Source organism: Centruroides vittatus, unplaced genomic scaffold, assembly GCF_030686945.1.
Source record: "Centruroides vittatus isolate TY-2023 unplaced genomic scaffold, ASM3068694v2 contig_7, whole genome shotgun sequence".
Classification (NCBI taxonomy): Eukaryota; Metazoa; Arthropoda; class Arachnida; order Scorpiones; family Buthidae; genus Centruroides; species Centruroides vittatus.
This window is the reverse complement of record NW_027122442.1, coordinates 1,579,669-1,598,367: the sequence shown is the minus strand read 5'-3', so window position 1 is coordinate 1,598,367 and position 18,699 is coordinate 1,579,669. Positions and strand designations below refer to the sequence as shown.

General features: G+C 27.2%; 1 protein-coding gene across 3 annotated transcripts in view; it reads left to right on the top strand.

The window, feature by feature from the left end:
* Positions 1 to 18,699, top strand: part of LOC136980454 (putative carbonic anhydrase-like protein 2) — a 62,474-nt gene that overhangs the window by 43,185 nt on the left and 590 nt on the right. For 2 of the 3 annotated variants that reach the window (XR_010881560.1, XR_010881559.1), the window contains exons 7-10: positions 14,018 to 14,172; positions 15,643 to 15,774; positions 15,849 to 15,891; positions 16,883 to 17,061. Coding sequence is in view for 1 of the 3 variants with exons in the window: in XM_067276561.1 (XP_067132662.1) it covers positions 14,018 to 14,172; positions 15,643 to 15,774; positions 15,849 to 15,891 (330 nt within the window). In the remaining 2 variants the exon portion in view is untranslated. The remainder of the gene's footprint in view (positions 1 to 14,017; positions 14,173 to 15,642; positions 15,775 to 15,848; positions 15,892 to 16,882; positions 17,062 to 18,699) is intronic. The other variant, XM_067276561.1, reaches the window with a different exon arrangement.

Sequence of the window (18,699 nt, the reverse complement as noted above, 5' to 3'; positions counted from 1 at the left end):
ATAATATAATTCTAACATTTGATTCATCCTGATTTATCGTTGTTTATTTCTGATATAAGATTTATATTCTAGTATAAATTTTATAAAATGCATCGAAAATCATCCGGTAAACTTCAGTATATTTATCATTTTTGAGTCGTTTATCTCGAGGAATATTTAAATTTTTTTCCAACCCTCCCTCTTTTCTATACTCTCCGTGTTTGTGAACAGGTTTGTTTTGTGTATATTTTTCTTGCGAAAATATTTTACAGCGTATGTGGAGTGTTTATATTATCATTTTTGTCCATCATTCATGTCTACAAGTTTGTAAAGAGAAAAAAAAATTACACAACCATTTCTATAAAATTTTCTAAAACTTTTATTCTAGAATTTTTTAGGTTAAAAAAACTGTTTTTTTTTGAAAATTCGACGAGTTAAGTTAGTTAATTACGGTCATTAGCACTAAATGTTTTCGTTTTTTGACATACATTTTTATATATTTTTGAAATGTTCGCAAGAACACAAATTATTCAAATTATTAAATATTTTAATTGGGTAAAGTGTATTGTTTTACACGAGTTGATGATGAAGAACGTCTGTAAATTTCATTTATTTATTTTAATTTTCTTTACAAGTTTTAGTTAATTTTTCCTTTGCTGTTTTTAGAATAAGGAGTAATTCAATTAGAAGAAAATGACTTATTCTCTTGGGATAAAAAAAGTAAAATAAATAAAAGAATAATGTGTGACGAAGATCAATTTATAACTAGCTGTATGAAAATTGTTATTATTAATGATATTCATCTGGTTTTTTGAAGAAAAATTTGTATTATACAAGGAAAACTTTGTGTTTAATTACGAAAGGGAAGATTGCACTCAAACAAATTTTCGAAATTTCCATTTCTTTATTTTTTTTTCCTCTCTTTTCCTGATTCTCTTCAGGTTTATTTTCATTCGTTTTATTAGTTGAGTCACGTAATGTCGCGAGACAAAACTGTTTTAAGTTATCCAACTATTACTACTTAATGATTCCAAATTTGTTTGGGATAAACGAAAAATAGTATTATCTTCAATAAGAAATAATTGCTTTCATCACGTGGGCTGTTATAAATTATTCTTATCATTATTAAGAATTAAGTCATCATTTTTTAAAAATCTGTCATTTAATATACCTTACTTTTTTCGAAAGTCTTTAAAAAAAAATACAATAATTTTCTCAGTTTAGAAAACTATTTATCTCGATATTTATTAAATATATTCTACTTTATATAAAGAGAATTTTGTTCATTTTTTTATTGTTTTCTTTGAAGTTAAATTTTTATATTTTATACATTGTCAGAAATAGTAAGATAAAAGAATGGTAATTTAATAAAATGCAAAGAAAATACAAAGGAAAAATATAGGAAAGAAGCGTGAAGTTTACTATATAATATACAGAACAATAGTGTTTATAAATATTTGTATATAAATAATATATACTGAAAAATAATGTACATAGAAAGAAGAATATATATATATAGAAGAAAATATGCTAAATACAATAAATATTATAAATTCCTAAGGGCAAAAATACAAAGTAAACAGAAAAACTATAAGAAAAAGAAAGGATAAATATAGGAATAAATATGTAAAGAATATAGTTAAATATAGAAAAAAGAAAAGAAAACATAAGTTTGGAAAGATAAAATAAAACTATAGAAAAAGAAATTACACAGGAAAATATATAGGAAAATACTTACACAGGAAAGTACATATTGAGAAAAGAAGAATATACAAGAAAGCATACATTGGGAAAAGAATTAAATATATTTTAAATCTACGTCGATAAAAAAATACAAAAAGAAAGGAAACGATCCACGAGAAAATACACAGAAGAAAATATGCAAAGAGTAATATGATAAGAACAAATTTAAATTTACTTATTTGCTCTTTTTAATGCATAAGAAAAACAATAGAAAAACACATGAAAGAAAAAAAATATATAAAAGTGAACGTAAGAAAATTCGTGTAAGAATAGAAAAATACATAAAAAAAGAGTAAAAAAAAACATACAAAAAGAAAAAGAGAGAATAATGAAAATACAAAGAAAACACATAGAGGGAAACACAGGAAAAAGAATACAAATAGATACAATGCATATACAAGTTACACAAGGCGAACTTTTGTCATAAAGTCTGGTGTTCTCCTCCAGTATCCGCTTCGTATCTAGTGTTATAATGTAATGTATTACTTTTACGTGTGGGGAATTTTTATAATTCAACACAAATCAGATTTTTAAAGAAAACGACTTATCTTTTATCAAAAGGAAGTATTGTTTGCGACACCAGATGACGACTCGAACGTTCAGTATAGACACATGTCGGTGAATTTCTTTATTGCTTCCTATTGATATACGGCAACTGTTTGTGAAACTGCTCGGAAGTCGATGTATCGATCGCTAACGTATTAAAAACATTGACCTCAAGTAATATCAACACAAGCTTTACGTTCCAAACCGTAGAATGGGCTCTACGACTTCGATCGGAATATCTCTCTTCCGTAATGTTAAAGTAACAATACTGCTCGAGTATGACTGATAAAAATGTAATATTGTTTCTTATGAGTCGAATATCCCAGTTATGAATTGTTGCTGACTATGTATGCAGTTATAACCTACAAATTGTCTCAATACGATTCGAGTGCTGCTGACTCACTGTAAAATCGAATTACACGATTGTTTATTGTGCAGAATCCATATACGAAAAGGCAACTTTAATTATATTTTATGCATTGTTTAGCTACCGTTATCTAAAAAACAGAATTGTGATTGATAGCATTTTGTATATAGGGATGTATTCGTGTTACCAGATCATTTGTATATCACCGGATAAATCTGTGTATCGTATCACGAATAGAGAGAGATACGGCAGATCGAGTTGTGTATTGAATTTGCGTATGATCTATGTATCGAAATGCAACTAAATATCTTTATCTTACATAACATCAGTTATATTTATGTATCGGGATATCTATATCTTTGTATACAAAGAGATGCGATGCTCATCAAATCAATGTAGTTTGTATCTGACATACAAATGGATAATTTACTTGTCTCCGATGAACGAAGCGTTTGTAGCGGAGATAAATTTCGATCGTGATATAAAAATAGGATTTTGTTTTGAATATTTGATAACAACGAATGGTTTATCATATTTAGTGTTGCTAGTATAATCAGATTACTAGAGATTTTCATATTTATAACTCGATATGTTGCGACGTAACGTTAAGACGTTTTATGCCACTGCTATGAAAATTGTTAAGAGTAACGAGTGCGGGGAATTTCCAAACTACTAAGTAAATGATAGAAGCCAGACGTCTTATGTACGGCACTAAATAATTCAAAAATGCTATAAAAGTTCTCCATCGCGACGCGAAGCGGCGCGCGCGAATCGAGTCGCGCTGCTGTAAAATAAATCCTTTAATCATAATTAATAACCCAGATTATGTATTAAAGTATTTTTTCGAATTTTTACAATCATAACCGACTCGAATTTTAAGTTTTACTTAACAAAAAAAAAAAAGAACTTGGCGATCATTTTATGTTTGCGATTATTTGTGGTGATTGCGTCGCGTCGTGAAAGCGTTACCTGTATTATCTAATGCAAAATATCAAATAATAATAATAATAAATCATATAAAAGACACACAGTCACGTGTTCAGTTAAACCAAATAGAAACATTCGTAACACAACTCGTGCACGTTAATTTATGAATTAATACTCACGCTAATCACTAGAAATTCAAAATTAGATTAAGGTATACCAAAAGCACTTACATTAATTAATAAAAAATAAAAAATAAAAATAAATATGTATTAAAAGTTATTCGCCATTAAACATTTGAATGTACTTTTATAAGTAAATTATATGTCTCCACATAACGCTAAGTATTATCGAGTAAATTTACGAAAATTCTAATTCAATTTATTTGAAAAAAATGAAGTTAAATAATTGGAAAATCTTTATGCTAAAGTATATTTAATAGCTATAAACTATTCAACCTTTAAAGCTAGATTATAGAGTAAATAGTAGTTTAGTAGCAATTGCACGCAAACGTTATAAATTATCTTTATCTGATGACACTTTTCTGTAGAATTTCGAAATCATTTGAATATAATACAACTCATATTATTTATTTCCTAATAAAATATAACCATATTTGTGTGCCTAGTTAGCATATTTAATGATTCGAGTTTCACACGTTTGGAATTTAACACCAGATTAATTACAACAGGTAATATTTATTTAACCGAATATCTCGAGTATCACGAAAGACTGAAGTGCTCAATTAAGATGTCTTCAATGGAGAAGTGGTTAAAAAATAAAAAAAAATGTATTTTTTTTTCTAGCAATTTACCATCCTTTTGTTTATTTAACTGTCATTGTTCTTGTAAAAAGGGGTGGAAAATTCGAAGAGAGAGAGAGACTTCTAAGAACGTAAACGTTAAGGATAATAGTCATATTTTTCTCTTTACTATTCATTAAAAATGTTTCTTAAATTTATTTTTATCTATCTCTAGTGTATTAAATGGTTTCTGTACAAACTTACTCGCACATATATACAAAACTTAATGATTCATTTGCGTGGTAAATATCTAGTAAAATGTTTTTTTTTAACTTTATTTTCTTTTCTTACTATATCAATTAATTAAGAAAGATATTATGTAAAGATCAACTTTTTTCACTGAAAAAATTCAATTTACTTCTTCGCATACCGATTTTTCTTAAAGTTTTTTTTAAAAATAATCTTTAAATATAAGACAAAATTTATTTATTCCCAAAGATAATTAAACATTTACTTTATATATTTTAATGATAAAAATCTTTCTTTAGCCCAAAGAGTAAATGATTTTACAAGGATGATTTATGCATTACATTTGATGATTTGTACTTCTTAAGCTAACTTCCTAACGAAGAAATAATTGAATAGGGAGCTTGTTCTGTGACCATATCTGCTGCTTAATCACATTATCCTGTTTACATCGATCGCTAAACAACCAAACATGCACTGTTTACCTATGTATGCAGCTTCCCTCACTCACTCTCTACCGACGATACATCACAAGTATCAATTTAATCGAATTTTAGATAGATATCTATCTGAAAAATTTACCTGATACGATTTTAAACTCTACGATTTAAGTAGGATTTTTATTTAATTTTTTTTCCTCTTCGTCCCTCCTATCAATAAATATTTGTTAAATCGAAAATTCGCTCATCCGAAATCGCTTATTATAAAAGATTACGTTTACCACTTCGCATTATTGTTTTCTTACATTTTTAGAAAAGAAAAAGAAAAAAAAAATGTATGTTTTGTGGAGAAAAATCTGAACCCATTTTCCAATTTGTTAAAATATTATGCAATTTGTCAGTAACGTTTTCCTTTTTAACATTTTAGCTGATTAAAGAACGAGTGAAGGCTTTCAAATCTAATTAGCTACTCCTTTTCATTTTTGCTTCCCCCTTTTTTTATATATACGCTCTTCACTCAATAAATCCTAAAGTAATTAATCAAGTCAACATTTAATTTCATAAATTATAAATAATTAAGATGATATTTATTAAGTTTCACATCTTTTTCTTTTTTTACTTTACTTCATCTTTCTCCTCTTTGTGCTCCTCTTGATGCTCTAAAACGCATGAAAAGAAACGTACAAATACCACATTCTACGTGATGCTGTTATTGATAATCCATTTAATCCACTTGCTGAGCTTTGTTTCCACAAACTTAGATAAATTTGTTCCCATCAGCTAATAGATTAAGAGGTCAATCCTTCTCTTAACATCTTCAAATATATTACTTTAAAATAAATAAAATTGAAAATTTGAATGAAGTAGGAAATGGGGATTTGTAAGAAAAAATTAGACATAACGAAAAACAATGTTAAAAATGAGAAATAGTAAATAATATATAGGAACTAATCAAGTATGGAATAGAAAATAGGAAATAGGACGAGGAAAATTAATTTTACGTAGGAATTAAGATGGAGAAAACAAAGTAGAAAGTAAACAAATAGGTATAAGAGGTAGGAAATCAATTTTTTTTAATTCTTAATCTTCTATTTTTATATTTAAGAAAGTGCAGAAAGTTGATGGAAAAAATTCCTACTTCAGTCAATTTTCTCTCATCAAAATTATGGAATTATGCAGGAGTTTTTACATCATTAACCCATATTAATTTACAATTTTAATAAAAATTATAGAGAATTTACAAAGTAACGATTCTGTGACATAATTATAGATAGCTTTACAAGATAAATTATAGTTGAGGCATATTTTTTTCCTTACCTCATTCTCTCTTTCTCTCTCTTCTTGGAATGAATTGATTAATGGAGAATCTTATTAGATGCGTTAAGCCAGTAAGTTGTCATTGTTCTTCTTCACTTTTATAATTAATGATATATTTTCTTAAAGCAAACACAACTGAAAATATGTTTTTTCATTTTGTAAATTTTAATTTTTGTTTATATTTTTTTAATTTAGAAGAAAATTTAAAGTTTTGTAGTGCTGATCTTTTTTTAATTTTAAGTCTCCTTTAAGAAAATGAAGCGAAAAATAAATCACGACTGATAACAATTCATTATATTTACGTAAATATATTTTTTCTGATTAAAACACAGAACAAATGAGAAGATTTTTTAAATAAAATTTATAGCAATAAATAAATAAATATATAACAATAGGAACGTAGAAGGAACATTATTGCTTGAATTAGAATGGAAGAATTCATTTTCTATTAAGTTAAGCTAGAAAATGAAGATAGTGAAGCGAAAAAAAGATTTCGTAATCAAGAAAGGTGGTTTTGGAGCCAAGTTTTCACAACACGTCTTTAAAAATGTAAGAAGAGAAAAGGGTTCACAGGAGAAAAAAATCAACTTCAAAGTCCACAGCTAATTGTAAGGAGTGGTAGATTGTTTTTTTTCTTCTATAAGCTACGGTGGCTCTACGTTGCTTCTATTTTCTTTGGTCCTTCAGCCTTGCTGTTCCTTAATTTACAGTTTGATTGAGTAGAGTTATTTCACAGCCATCAGTATAGAAACTTAGCTGTTTGACACTGGAAGTTGGTGAGATGAATAAAGCGTTGTCGTCCGAAACTCTTGTTTTTTTCCTCATTCTGCTCAGATGATGAAGTACCATCAAGAAGAATAGATTTGTATAACAATCAAAAATAGAACATTAATATAAAAATAATTTTTATTTCTTCTACGCAATTAGCTTTTTGACTTCAATCTATGCAGTTTTCAAGTGTTCTTATAACAAGATGGGTGTTTCTTTTTATGTTAGAAACCAGTTCCTTTACAACGGCAAGACCTTTAGAAGTTGAAAATCTTGTTTGCATATCTAGTAGTAGGGAGTTAGCTTCGGGTTTCGAAAATTGTCTTCGTTTTTTTCCCTTTATTTTTATTTTAAAATCAAGAATTTTTTACGTCTCACTTGAATTTTTATTCATTTTTTTAAAAACATCTAGCTTGGCACAAAAATCAATAATCATTTATTAGATTATATAATGATGAATTATCTTAAGTAAACAAAAGAGACAGGTAGTAGTTACATATTATGTGATAATAGAGAGAAGTGATGTGCATGTTAATTAGGAGATTTTCCACTTTGTCCTGGAGTTTTTTCCTTCTTTATCATCACTTGTTGTTTGTTAATGTTAAATATAACGCGTTTACATGCTCATGTGCTGTATATTCTACACGTTTCTTGCTTCTTAAAATTATTCACAACATAAAAATGATGTTTCTATCTTGAAAATAAACTTCTCCATATTTTATCTTAAAGAACTTTTCCTGCTTAAACCTTCTCTAGATAAATTTATATGTACGACTTTTTTAAAGTGATTTTTTGAATAATTTTTTAACTTAAAAATTAGATATTTTGATAATATAATTTTGACACGTTTCTCTTGATCATTAAACGTGACTTATTAAATACACTTTACGTAAACTCCGAAACAAGATAATGGTCTTGGATGCAAGACGAATATAGGATAATATAGTAATAAAGAAAAGTGTCGTACTGCATAAGTATTAAAGATTACGAAAAAAGCGTTAAATATATTTAAAAAATGTAAAATGTAACGTTACTCAAGTAAGATTTATTTAATTTACTACTTAATAACATAAAATTCATACAATGTAATTAAGGCGAGAGGTATCAAAATTATAACCTACATAATTTTTAATGTCTACATGTCCTAGCTCTAAATGTAACAATTTCTTGCAATCTATTAAATATTTTAGTAAATTTACTAAATGGCGACTTTAAGAATTGCTTATTAAAATTACTATAAATCTCAAAGTAATTGTAATAATTTATTCTGATCAGAAATAATAAGTCTGTAATATAATTCGTATCCTGCTTTAATACGTTGAAGAGCCCATCGGTGGCCGAGTGGATAACACCACTAAACACTGGTCGCGGGTTCGAGCTTTGACAATGGAGTTTTCCAGGTTTTATTCACGTTTGTAACTCTTAAATGGGGAGCGGTTTCCCTTAGGAAGTCCTCCCATGAGGCATCCTTCTTCGACAGATCGCCCATATGTCGCGTTGCTGTATACAATGAAACAAACATAATATGTTGAATGTTCTAGTTTCTATAAAAAATAGGGAAGTATATTATAGTCGTTTAGTGATTAGACTATTCTGTATTATCGAAAGCCGTGGATTCAATTCCATCGGGAATCTTGCGAGTTTTTAAAAAAGGAAAGGAACAAGGAATAAATCCTTTTTCTTTCCTTTCTATATTTGGATTTATTTTATTATTATTTTTTTAAAAAAGAGTTGGTTTATAAACTAGAATTTACACATTTATGAATAAAATCAATCACTCGGTTTTTCACCTAAATATATCGAGAAATTCATTCAGATTAATGTCTTATTTATTTGTAGCATGAATCGTTTGGAAATAAATTCTTCAACTTCGTGCTTTTTGAATTAGTTTTATGACGGAATATTTGCTATTTTTATTTTAAAAAATATAAAATAAATTACGAAAAATTTACTTTATTTTACTCATACTTCATACAATTAATAGGGGAGGGTATTTTAGTTATTTCTTTCCTCTAGAAGTATACGATAATTTTTGTTTTATTTAAATAAAAAAATAGTATATTAATTCAAGAATAAATGTTAATAATGTCGCTTTATAGTTTTATAATATATACAAGACATACCAAGTATTAAAGAGTTTTAACTACGAAAGTTAGGAACCTTTAAGCTCAAGGATTCGTCGCTATGATTGGTTGAAAGGGGAAACAACAGTAAGGAATCGAAGGTGCTGTCTATCTTTCAAAAGAAACTATGACGTATAAATTATATTCTAGATAATAATTTTCGTAAGTTTGTATATAAAATGCTTAAATATAAAATTTCTAAACGTCTTTTATGTACACAATGAAGTTAATGTTTATGCTAAGTATTAAATACTTGAAAAGAATCGATGAAAAGTCATATTATAAATTTTTTCTATATTGAGTTAAATAGAAAAAAAATACGATATTTTTAATTAATTTTCGACTGGATAAATCTATTATTTCAAGAACTTCTTTAAGAATTTCTAAAATTTATTAGAAAAATGTTTTAAAAAAATTATTAGAATAAAATTTTTAAAAAATACTTTAAAAAGATAAACAATTTTACGTTGTTATCTTAAATTTTTAATATATATATTCTTTTGTTTTTGTAGAAATAATTTTATTTCTTGTTTTAGAGCCGCAGAAGACTATAAAACTTAAAAAAAAACAACCGTTTTTGCTTCTACTACGAAATATAAAACAGATGTGTTTACATAATAATATAAAACAATAGTCTATGTACTGTATATAAAAATCGTTTTATGATGGCAAATATTCCTTTATAAATAATATTGAATGGAATTTTTAGTAATTTATTTGTCATTCTTGCTTTAAAATATAGCATCTTCTTATCTTATAATAAATAATATTTTTGTGTGGAAGATAAAAGCAATTTCTGTAGTATCTTACTATCAGTCAAACAGCACTTATTCCACTAGCCAGAAATATAAGAAATTGTTTTTTTTTTCTATTTTTAACTTGTTTCTTTTATTGATTTGACGTGGTTTTGATTATATTTTAAATAACTTTTTTTCTATTTTCCATTTAATTTTGACAAAAATTGTATTATTAAATATTAAAAGAAGAACGTATAAAGTTACTGAATTATAGAGAATTTATCTTACGTAATGTGTTTACACTTTTTTATTATATACTTAAATATTCAATATAACTTCGTTCTTAATTGTAAATTATATAATTTTACAGTGAAAGCAGATTATAGTTGAAGAGTTTTTTGTTTATAAAATTTACAATATATCTTAATATAACTGTTAAAATCTTAATGTTAAAACGTCATTAAGTACTGTTAAACATTATCAAAAATTTGAATTTAATTATTTATTTATTATTTAAAAGTTATATTTTCATTATTAAAATTATTTACTGTTTATAGTTAAATACATTTTAATTGTATCTGTATAAATGTATTTATACGTTCTCACAAAAAAAAGTAAATTTAAAATAGTTAATTTAACTATTATTTACACAATGAAAAGGATATACAATATACAGTATATGACTTACTAAAAAGAGATATACAAAATAAGTTAACTATTCAAAAATTACAGTGTATAACGTGTTTGTTGTTCTTAAATAACTTATTCAAGTGTACAGAACTTTTATATACTTGAATAAGTTTATAAGGCTTACATGTATACAGGGCCTAGGAAAGCTAGGGATTTTTCCCCATTATAATGGTTCCTATGACCAAAAATTAATGTTATTTTTACTGACGAAAAATAAAATCTTTAAAACTGCTTTTTATTATGCTGATAACGAAACATTCTACATATTTTGTTGGGGAAAAAGAAGGGAAAAGATGCCCCGGAAATATTGGACTTTCTTCCATTTTGTAAATTTGAAAAGGGGTTCGTTTTACCCCGAATCTCACACAACTCTGGACGGTCTTATATATATAACTATTTACAATACACGTTTCTATTAATTTTTTGGGCCATCATAGTTAATATACGTAAATAAGTGACATACAATAGGTATGCACGTGTGTTAGTATGTTACATTGTAAGAACGGATAGTGTTTTAACACTCTTATAAATATAACAGAATTTATTAAAAGCAATTTTTACCATTTAACATTTAAATACATTACAAATTAACCATTTATTAATCGAATTTACAACAAATTCCTTTTTAAAAATATCGATTATACGTTAAATCGAAGCATAGAATAAGCGTTTAAAATGACTGTTATAACTTAGTTTTACATCTTTTAAACTCTATAGTTTAATGGTAAAGCTTCAATTTATTAAACGTAAAGTTGAATTATAACGATAAATATTTTAAAAATTGCATTCTTGTATTAAAATAACGGCACGTAATTTTAAACGGTTGTTAAAAGACAACGATAAGTTATAACGGTGATAATTTTCCTGTTTCAATTATTATTTTGATTTAAAGTTATCAGCGGTAAAAGTGAAAGTTACAACCTTTACTCGTTAAAGTTATTACCGTACCGAAGGCATTAACTTTTAGTAAATTGCCCCGATATAACGTTACATAAGAGGATAAATTACACTTCGATACAGCGATATCTGCAGTGAAAATTAAGGGTATTTGTGTGTGTGTTTTTTTCTCCGACGCTTTATAACGACCCTTAAGCAAATAATGACCAATCTTGTTGCCATACTTTTACTCTCTTTAGGAGTTCTAGGTTTAAATTTGCCACCTGATCCCAACTGCATTCCCGTTTTGCGTTCTGGGGTGAAAGGGAGAGTGTATAAATCCCGGAAGTGACATCGATTAGTTTCTCCATGGATCGATGAGGATCGACTAGACGGGCCAACTGAACCGTGGTAGTCAGCGGTAGTCAGCTAGAGAAAACGCGATATTCTCTTTCTAATCGATTGTATTTAAAGTCTGCTAGCCTTAAACCCTGTTTCCTCTTCAAACCGCCAATTTAAGATCGATTCGATGAAAATTTGCTCCCCCCTTTCTATCATCTCCCTTCCTCCCCTCGACCAGAAGTCACTTTTGAAAGTCGAAACTTGATTAAAATACTCCACGCGTTGACAAAACACCGAATTGTTATGAGGTGTGGTAATCTGATTAGTAAATTGTATGATAAAACTGTTCTTCGTACCTTTAGGAAAAGATACAAAGAAATAAAAAAAGAGGGGGAGAAATCTCAGAATAAAAATTGAAAACGTGTTTGGCCTGCAGACTTTTTACTTGTTAACTGATAATTTCGTGGATAATAAGAGTTTTTCATGATAATTTTTTTGAATATTTCGAACAACAGCTTATCTATTGATAAATTGCTCTAGAAGGACGAGCATCGGAAATGGCATCCATTATTGCAATTATGGAGCCATTATCCGGGAAGAACACAATGTTAACTTTTCTACGAATTATCATCCATTATTATTCATTCAAAATCACTAGACGTATCATCATATTTTGTTTAAATTTTTCCATAGAATCTTAAACAATGGGTTAGGCCATGGAAGCATATCAACGGGCGTACTGTACAGTACGTAAATCATTATTTAATGGGGGTATATTTTAGTTCAAAAATTGTAAAAAAAAAAACACGATAGAGTTTTCTTTCCACAAACCAAATATTCACATTGGGGAAATACACATTTTGGTATGCGAAAGGTTTTTACTACATTCAATACATCTTCAATATCGCTTGGTATAAGTTCTTTTAACTGGAAAATATATTTTTTTCCACATTGCAATTGGAAATTCCATGGATCGAGAGTTTTCAGACATTTTACGATCACAATCTGTTCAATAATAAGCATGTCTAAAATACTCTAAAAATGTTTTCTTTCGATATATCTCCGTGAAATGAATTGGAAAAATTTTTAACATGTAGTACTCGTTTTTGTAGTAACTTTCTCTTATGTTTGCAAAAATTCAAGAAAATGGGGTTATAAAGTTAAGTTGATTTATTGCTAGAAAAATTTTTCGATATTTTTACATTTTAAAATATCAAAAATATCTTTTATAAATTCATAAATGCCATTAATCTTCTAGGGTAAATCATGTTTAGAATGATTCAGTATTTTATATATATATATATAAGTTTAATCGCATTTAATTCTTATATAATTTAATATTTAAAACTAAAATTATATTTTGTGAGAAATTAACTGAGTTTAAGCTGTTAACTTAACGGTTAAACGACCGTTTAATGCTTGTTATTATGATGCTTAACCGTTAAATTATTTTTTAATTAACGATAAAAGTATATAATTGTTTTCTTTAAATTTAATCGAAAGAATAATTGTTAAATCAGAATTTTTAATTTACAATTTTTAAAGTCATTTATTGATTAGAATTTTATTTATATTCTCAATTTAATCTCGGTTTAACTATGTTGAACTATGGTTAAATCAGAGTATATAAATAACACTTCAGTTAAACTGTATAAAAAAGTTTACTAATTATATTTAATTAAAATTTTATAATTTCAACGTTAAATATTTGCTTTTATCATTAATTTGCTTACACTTTAAATCAATTAAAGGATATATAAAAATAAAAAAAAATAAAAAAGTTGAGCTCGGAGCAATGACTTTCATCTACCGAATTATCATTTTTGAAGTTTCGAATACGAATTCTGCTATTAATTAAATATAATAATTTTATTTGGATTAACATCGTAAATTTAAGTTGATCTGAAGCAACAAGATCAAAAGTTCTCTTACGTTCCTCGAGAATCTTTTACAATTTGAAGTGGTCATCAAGGAAAAGTCGATTTGGTTCAAATTGTAGAAGAATCTCTTTAGATCGAACTGAATTGCATAAAAGTACTTTTATGAAAGGAAAAAAAAAAGTAAGAAAATTTTATTTGAACAAAATATCGATAGATCGAGCATACAGAGAAATCGTTTTAAAAAAGAAGGGGGATAACTTCGAAATCATATTCACGTGTACCTTTTTACTTTGATAGGTCAAGAAGCACCCTTGCAATACTTGTCCATCAAGGACTTGCTACCGGACACTGACATATTTATGACATACGAAGGATCCACTACTATGCCCGGATGTTCAGAAACTGTAACATGGATCATCATGAACAAACCTATCTATATTACAAAACAACAAGTGAGTTTCTTTTTTAATTAAACTTTTATATATAAAATTCACACTTCCTTCACCTCTTCCTCATCTTCTTTTTCTTCTTCTACATTTTATCGAACTTATTTTTTACTCGAGTCATAATCGTTTCTAGTTATTACGATCTCGGTATCGATCGTTTACTTCTTCTACAGTTTTCCACATCGTTTCATAAAGTTTAACCTTAAAGTATGTGGTGGAAGATAATGTGTATATATATGCAAATGCGTAAGGGTAATATTGACTCTCTCAAAAATAATCAAAAATATATATATATATATATATTTTATTTTTGATTTTTATTTTTACACTGTCGAAGAAGTTGATTTATCTTTAAACTTATTTAAATTTTAACGTTACACATAAAATATTATGCATACTTGAAGTAATATTATGTTTAAATTTTCTTTAGATAACATTACGGATTTTTTGAATGGATGTTTTTACATGTTTACTTTATTCGTTTCGTATAAAAATGGTTGTTTCAACAAGCAAATTATATTTAGTTTTAAATTTAATATTTATGAACGGTTAATGCAATGAAAAATATTTTAAAATTCAACATTATTTTATCCGATAACAAGCTTAGAATTCCAATAAAACAGGAAAGAATTAGAAAGAAAAATGAATCTTCAATTTGTTTAAAGACTCCAATTTTATTCGTAATTACCTTAAAGAAAAAAAAATTCATGAAGTTTTTCAGAAGCAAAATAAAAAGAAAACTATACAAATTAGCCTCTTACTAATTTAGACAATGATAAATTATGAGCAAATTAACAGGTAAAATATTTATTTTATGTCGTGACGGAGGACTATTTTCCTTACCATTAATTAACAGCGTGTCTTCTCGAATTTATGTCACGCTTGTAGACGTATTGAATAAAGACGATCAAACACGCTTCCATGCTGTAAATAAATATAGATAAAATATCACGCAACACGCTACATTCACAACGTGACACCACGTAAGTGAATTGTCACGTTTTCACCATTATCGATCATTCAAAATATATGAACCGATTCCGTTCAAAACTTTCAAAATTTCCTATCTTCATCTTTCGAATATTTTCGTTCAGTTCTTTATATTCTTTTATTAAAAAAAATATATATAAATTTTTGATTATGTTTTTAAAAAAATTCTTGTAATTATTTTTTCCTGCCATCCGCCATATTTCTATATACAAATGAAAGGAATTTGTTTCTAAAAAAGGATTTCATAAATAACTAGAAGAGGGGGAGGGTTGAAAATCTTGAATTACGAGCAGAATATAAAATATTTCTTTTTCCTTTTTTTTTCTTAGAAATCATCCTTGTGGATTTTTTCTCTGCTTTCTAAATTTATAACTTCTTATCGTCTTCACTTTCCATATTTATGTGATTGTAAAAATATCTCATTGAATCGAATCTTTCGTCTATATATATATATATATATATATATAAATTTCTATATTTTTATAGTTGTATGCACTTAGAAATCTCATGCAAGGTGAAGAAGAAAATCCAAAGACACCACTAGCAAATAATTTTAGACCTACTCTACCTCTAAATCATCGTTCAATTAGGACAAATTTGGATTTCAGAAGGAAAGAGGTAATTAATTTCGATTGTAAATTTCGAATTAATTTTCTAAAATTAACATATATATATATATATTTTTTAAATAGGGTAAAACCTGTCCCACTATGTATAAAACTATGTACTATAAAGGTAAGTTGCTAGGTTTTAATCGCGAAAATGGGTACCATAAGGGGAGGGTGAATAACTTTAAATTCTATTAACCTATGTAAAGAATCTTTAAGTAGTCATATAATTTTTGGCTAGCAGGACCGCAGTGTACAATTAACGTTAACGTAATGGCTGTTAGTGAGTTGCTGAAGCCATCTATCTTGTGGCCGCCGATACCACATAGTTCAAGAAAATTGAACATTAACTTGATATATGCGACCATGGATCAACTCTAAAAGAGTTCACTCTTATTTGAGAAAACGTTTAAAACTTTCGTTTCATCTCTATCTCTCTTCTAATATTAAGTCGTGAACTTATTTAAAATTCCTTTCTTTTTTTTTCCTTTAAATATATCATTCAATACTTTAATGCTGTTCTCGCATTGCCTTACTATTTATTATCGGAGATGTATCTAAATTAATGTAACTTTTAAAGAAAATGATGAAAAATATTAAAAATTTTTTTTATTTTTTTTTTATTTTTTACAAAATTAACTTTTTAAAAAATTTGTAAAACGGGAATTAATAATTGTTGTATGGATTATATGATTATTTTTTCGATACTTTCGGGAAATTATCCTCTAAAATTAATTCAGATTTTTATTTAGATTTTCTTTTTTTTTATGACGAATTAATCTCATAAAGAAAATTATTTTTGCAGGGATAATCTTAGGAATAAAAAAGGGAATCTCTACTAAATTTTAGTGAATCTTCCTTAAAAATTTTCATATACGATATTCTTTTATGTTAAGTTTGGAGGAATATGCTTCAAAAAAACACAGAAATTTAGAGAAATAATCCCCGAAAAATAAGAATAATTTTCGTGGATTAATCCTCCGAAAATGATAGCATTCATTCTTAATAATATTCTTGGAGGAAAAACTCTTGGAAAAGTTTGTAAATCTGGCAAAACGTTTGCGCTAATTTTGACTCTGGTTTATATTAAAGAGGATCATTAGTTGTATTTTATTTAGCCACAGCTTCACGCTCCTGGTCCAACGAGCCGTGACGTCACATCCGTCCCTGCGTTACGTCATCGTGTTACGTGACAGACGTCAGCCAGTAGGTGTTTTTCCGTAGTAATTCATCACCTTCCGTCTTTCTGTCTGTCTCGTCAAGCTATTTAAACTTCGTTTGTGACCTTTAAGCCTGGGTAAGTTAACCTTCCAAAAACTCAAAAAAAAACCACATCCTATATATTTATATATGTATATAATTAGCAAAAAGTAAGTTACGAGAGCGATAGGCGTGAGGGAGGATTTTAAGTTTTCTAGTGAAATATTTATTATTAGATTTATGTAAGATGTAACAAAAGAGTAAACGTTATCCTAGCATCTACATTTCTGTCACGAACAGCTGGTTTGGACCGCTCCAGCCGCGAAATTCGGTCGATAAAGAGGTGACAGCTTTTCCTATCACCCTTAATGTCTAAGATTAAATGTGTAGTATAATTAATGTGACAAATGTAGTTGATTTGCATAACGGTAAAGAGCAAATCAAAATAAATGCACTCGAGTTGAATAGAAGATTGTAAAGAAAAATTATTCCCTTTAAAGAATTTTAGCGATTGTAACTAGGTTTATTTTGGAAATGAAGCTATTATCTAGAATATATTCCTCTTAAAACAACATCAAAATTGAAAGAGGAGTAAATTACATTTCTCAAGATGGGAATTGCTTTGTCTTGTCACAAATTAGAAGAGAGAAAGAGAAAGAGAGGAGGGGATGAATATGATGAATTAATCGAAAGATCAGAGGTTAAACGATTTAATATTATTGTTTAAAAATGTTATTAATTTTATTAATATAATTCTTTTTTCATTCTTTTTGTAATCACACAAAACCATTGTGTGTCTTTTTCTATTATGGGGTTATCTTTGAAAATGTATACAAACCTTTCTTATTTTTCAATAATTGTTCGAAACTGATATGACTATTTGCTTGATTCGAGAATGTTATCAGCCAAAAATTTGTAAAATTCTTTTTTTGTTTTTTGTACTATTATCTTCCATAAATTAGCAGTACTCTTTCCTTGCTTTTTAGGTGATTTTTTTACAATATAGAATGACTTTTCTCCGAATATTCTTCTCAAAAAATTAATAGAACTCATTTAGTGTTATTTTCCAAATTATTTTTTTTTAATTATTTACAAAGTGTTATCCATTAAAAATTAAAATATATTTACTTATTTTTCGAGATCTATCTCCAAATTAATATAAATTTTCGACCATAATCTACTCAGAATTAACAGAAATTCTTCTCTTCCCTTCGCAGAGTCTTAATTACTCTCCAAAATTAATATCATCCTTTAATATTTTGGATGATCATTCTTCAGAGATTTTTCTTATTTTTTAGAAAATTATTCCTAAAACTTAGCATAAATCTTTTCTCATTTTTTAGAAAGATAATTTTCTAAAAAATTAATGACGTATTCGAAAATTTTCGAAAAAAGACAACTTAGAAGATATGTAAAAAAAATCAATTAAACGAACTTACACACAACTTCCTTTTAAAAAAGAAAAAAAGAAGTTATATAGAAGAGAATGTTTTAAACTTTTTAACAGCATAAAATATTTGCAAATATTTCTTATTTATTTGAATATATTAAGGAATAAAATTGTAAATATCATTTTTATTCATTGACATATCCAATAAACGTATCGATAGTAGGAATATCTTCTATTTATTTCCTGATAATTCTCTATCCTGGAGAGAGAAAGAAGGAGAGAGATTCCGTATATGAGTGCAGTTTATAACCAGAGGGCATAATATTGTGACTTACTACAAGTCTT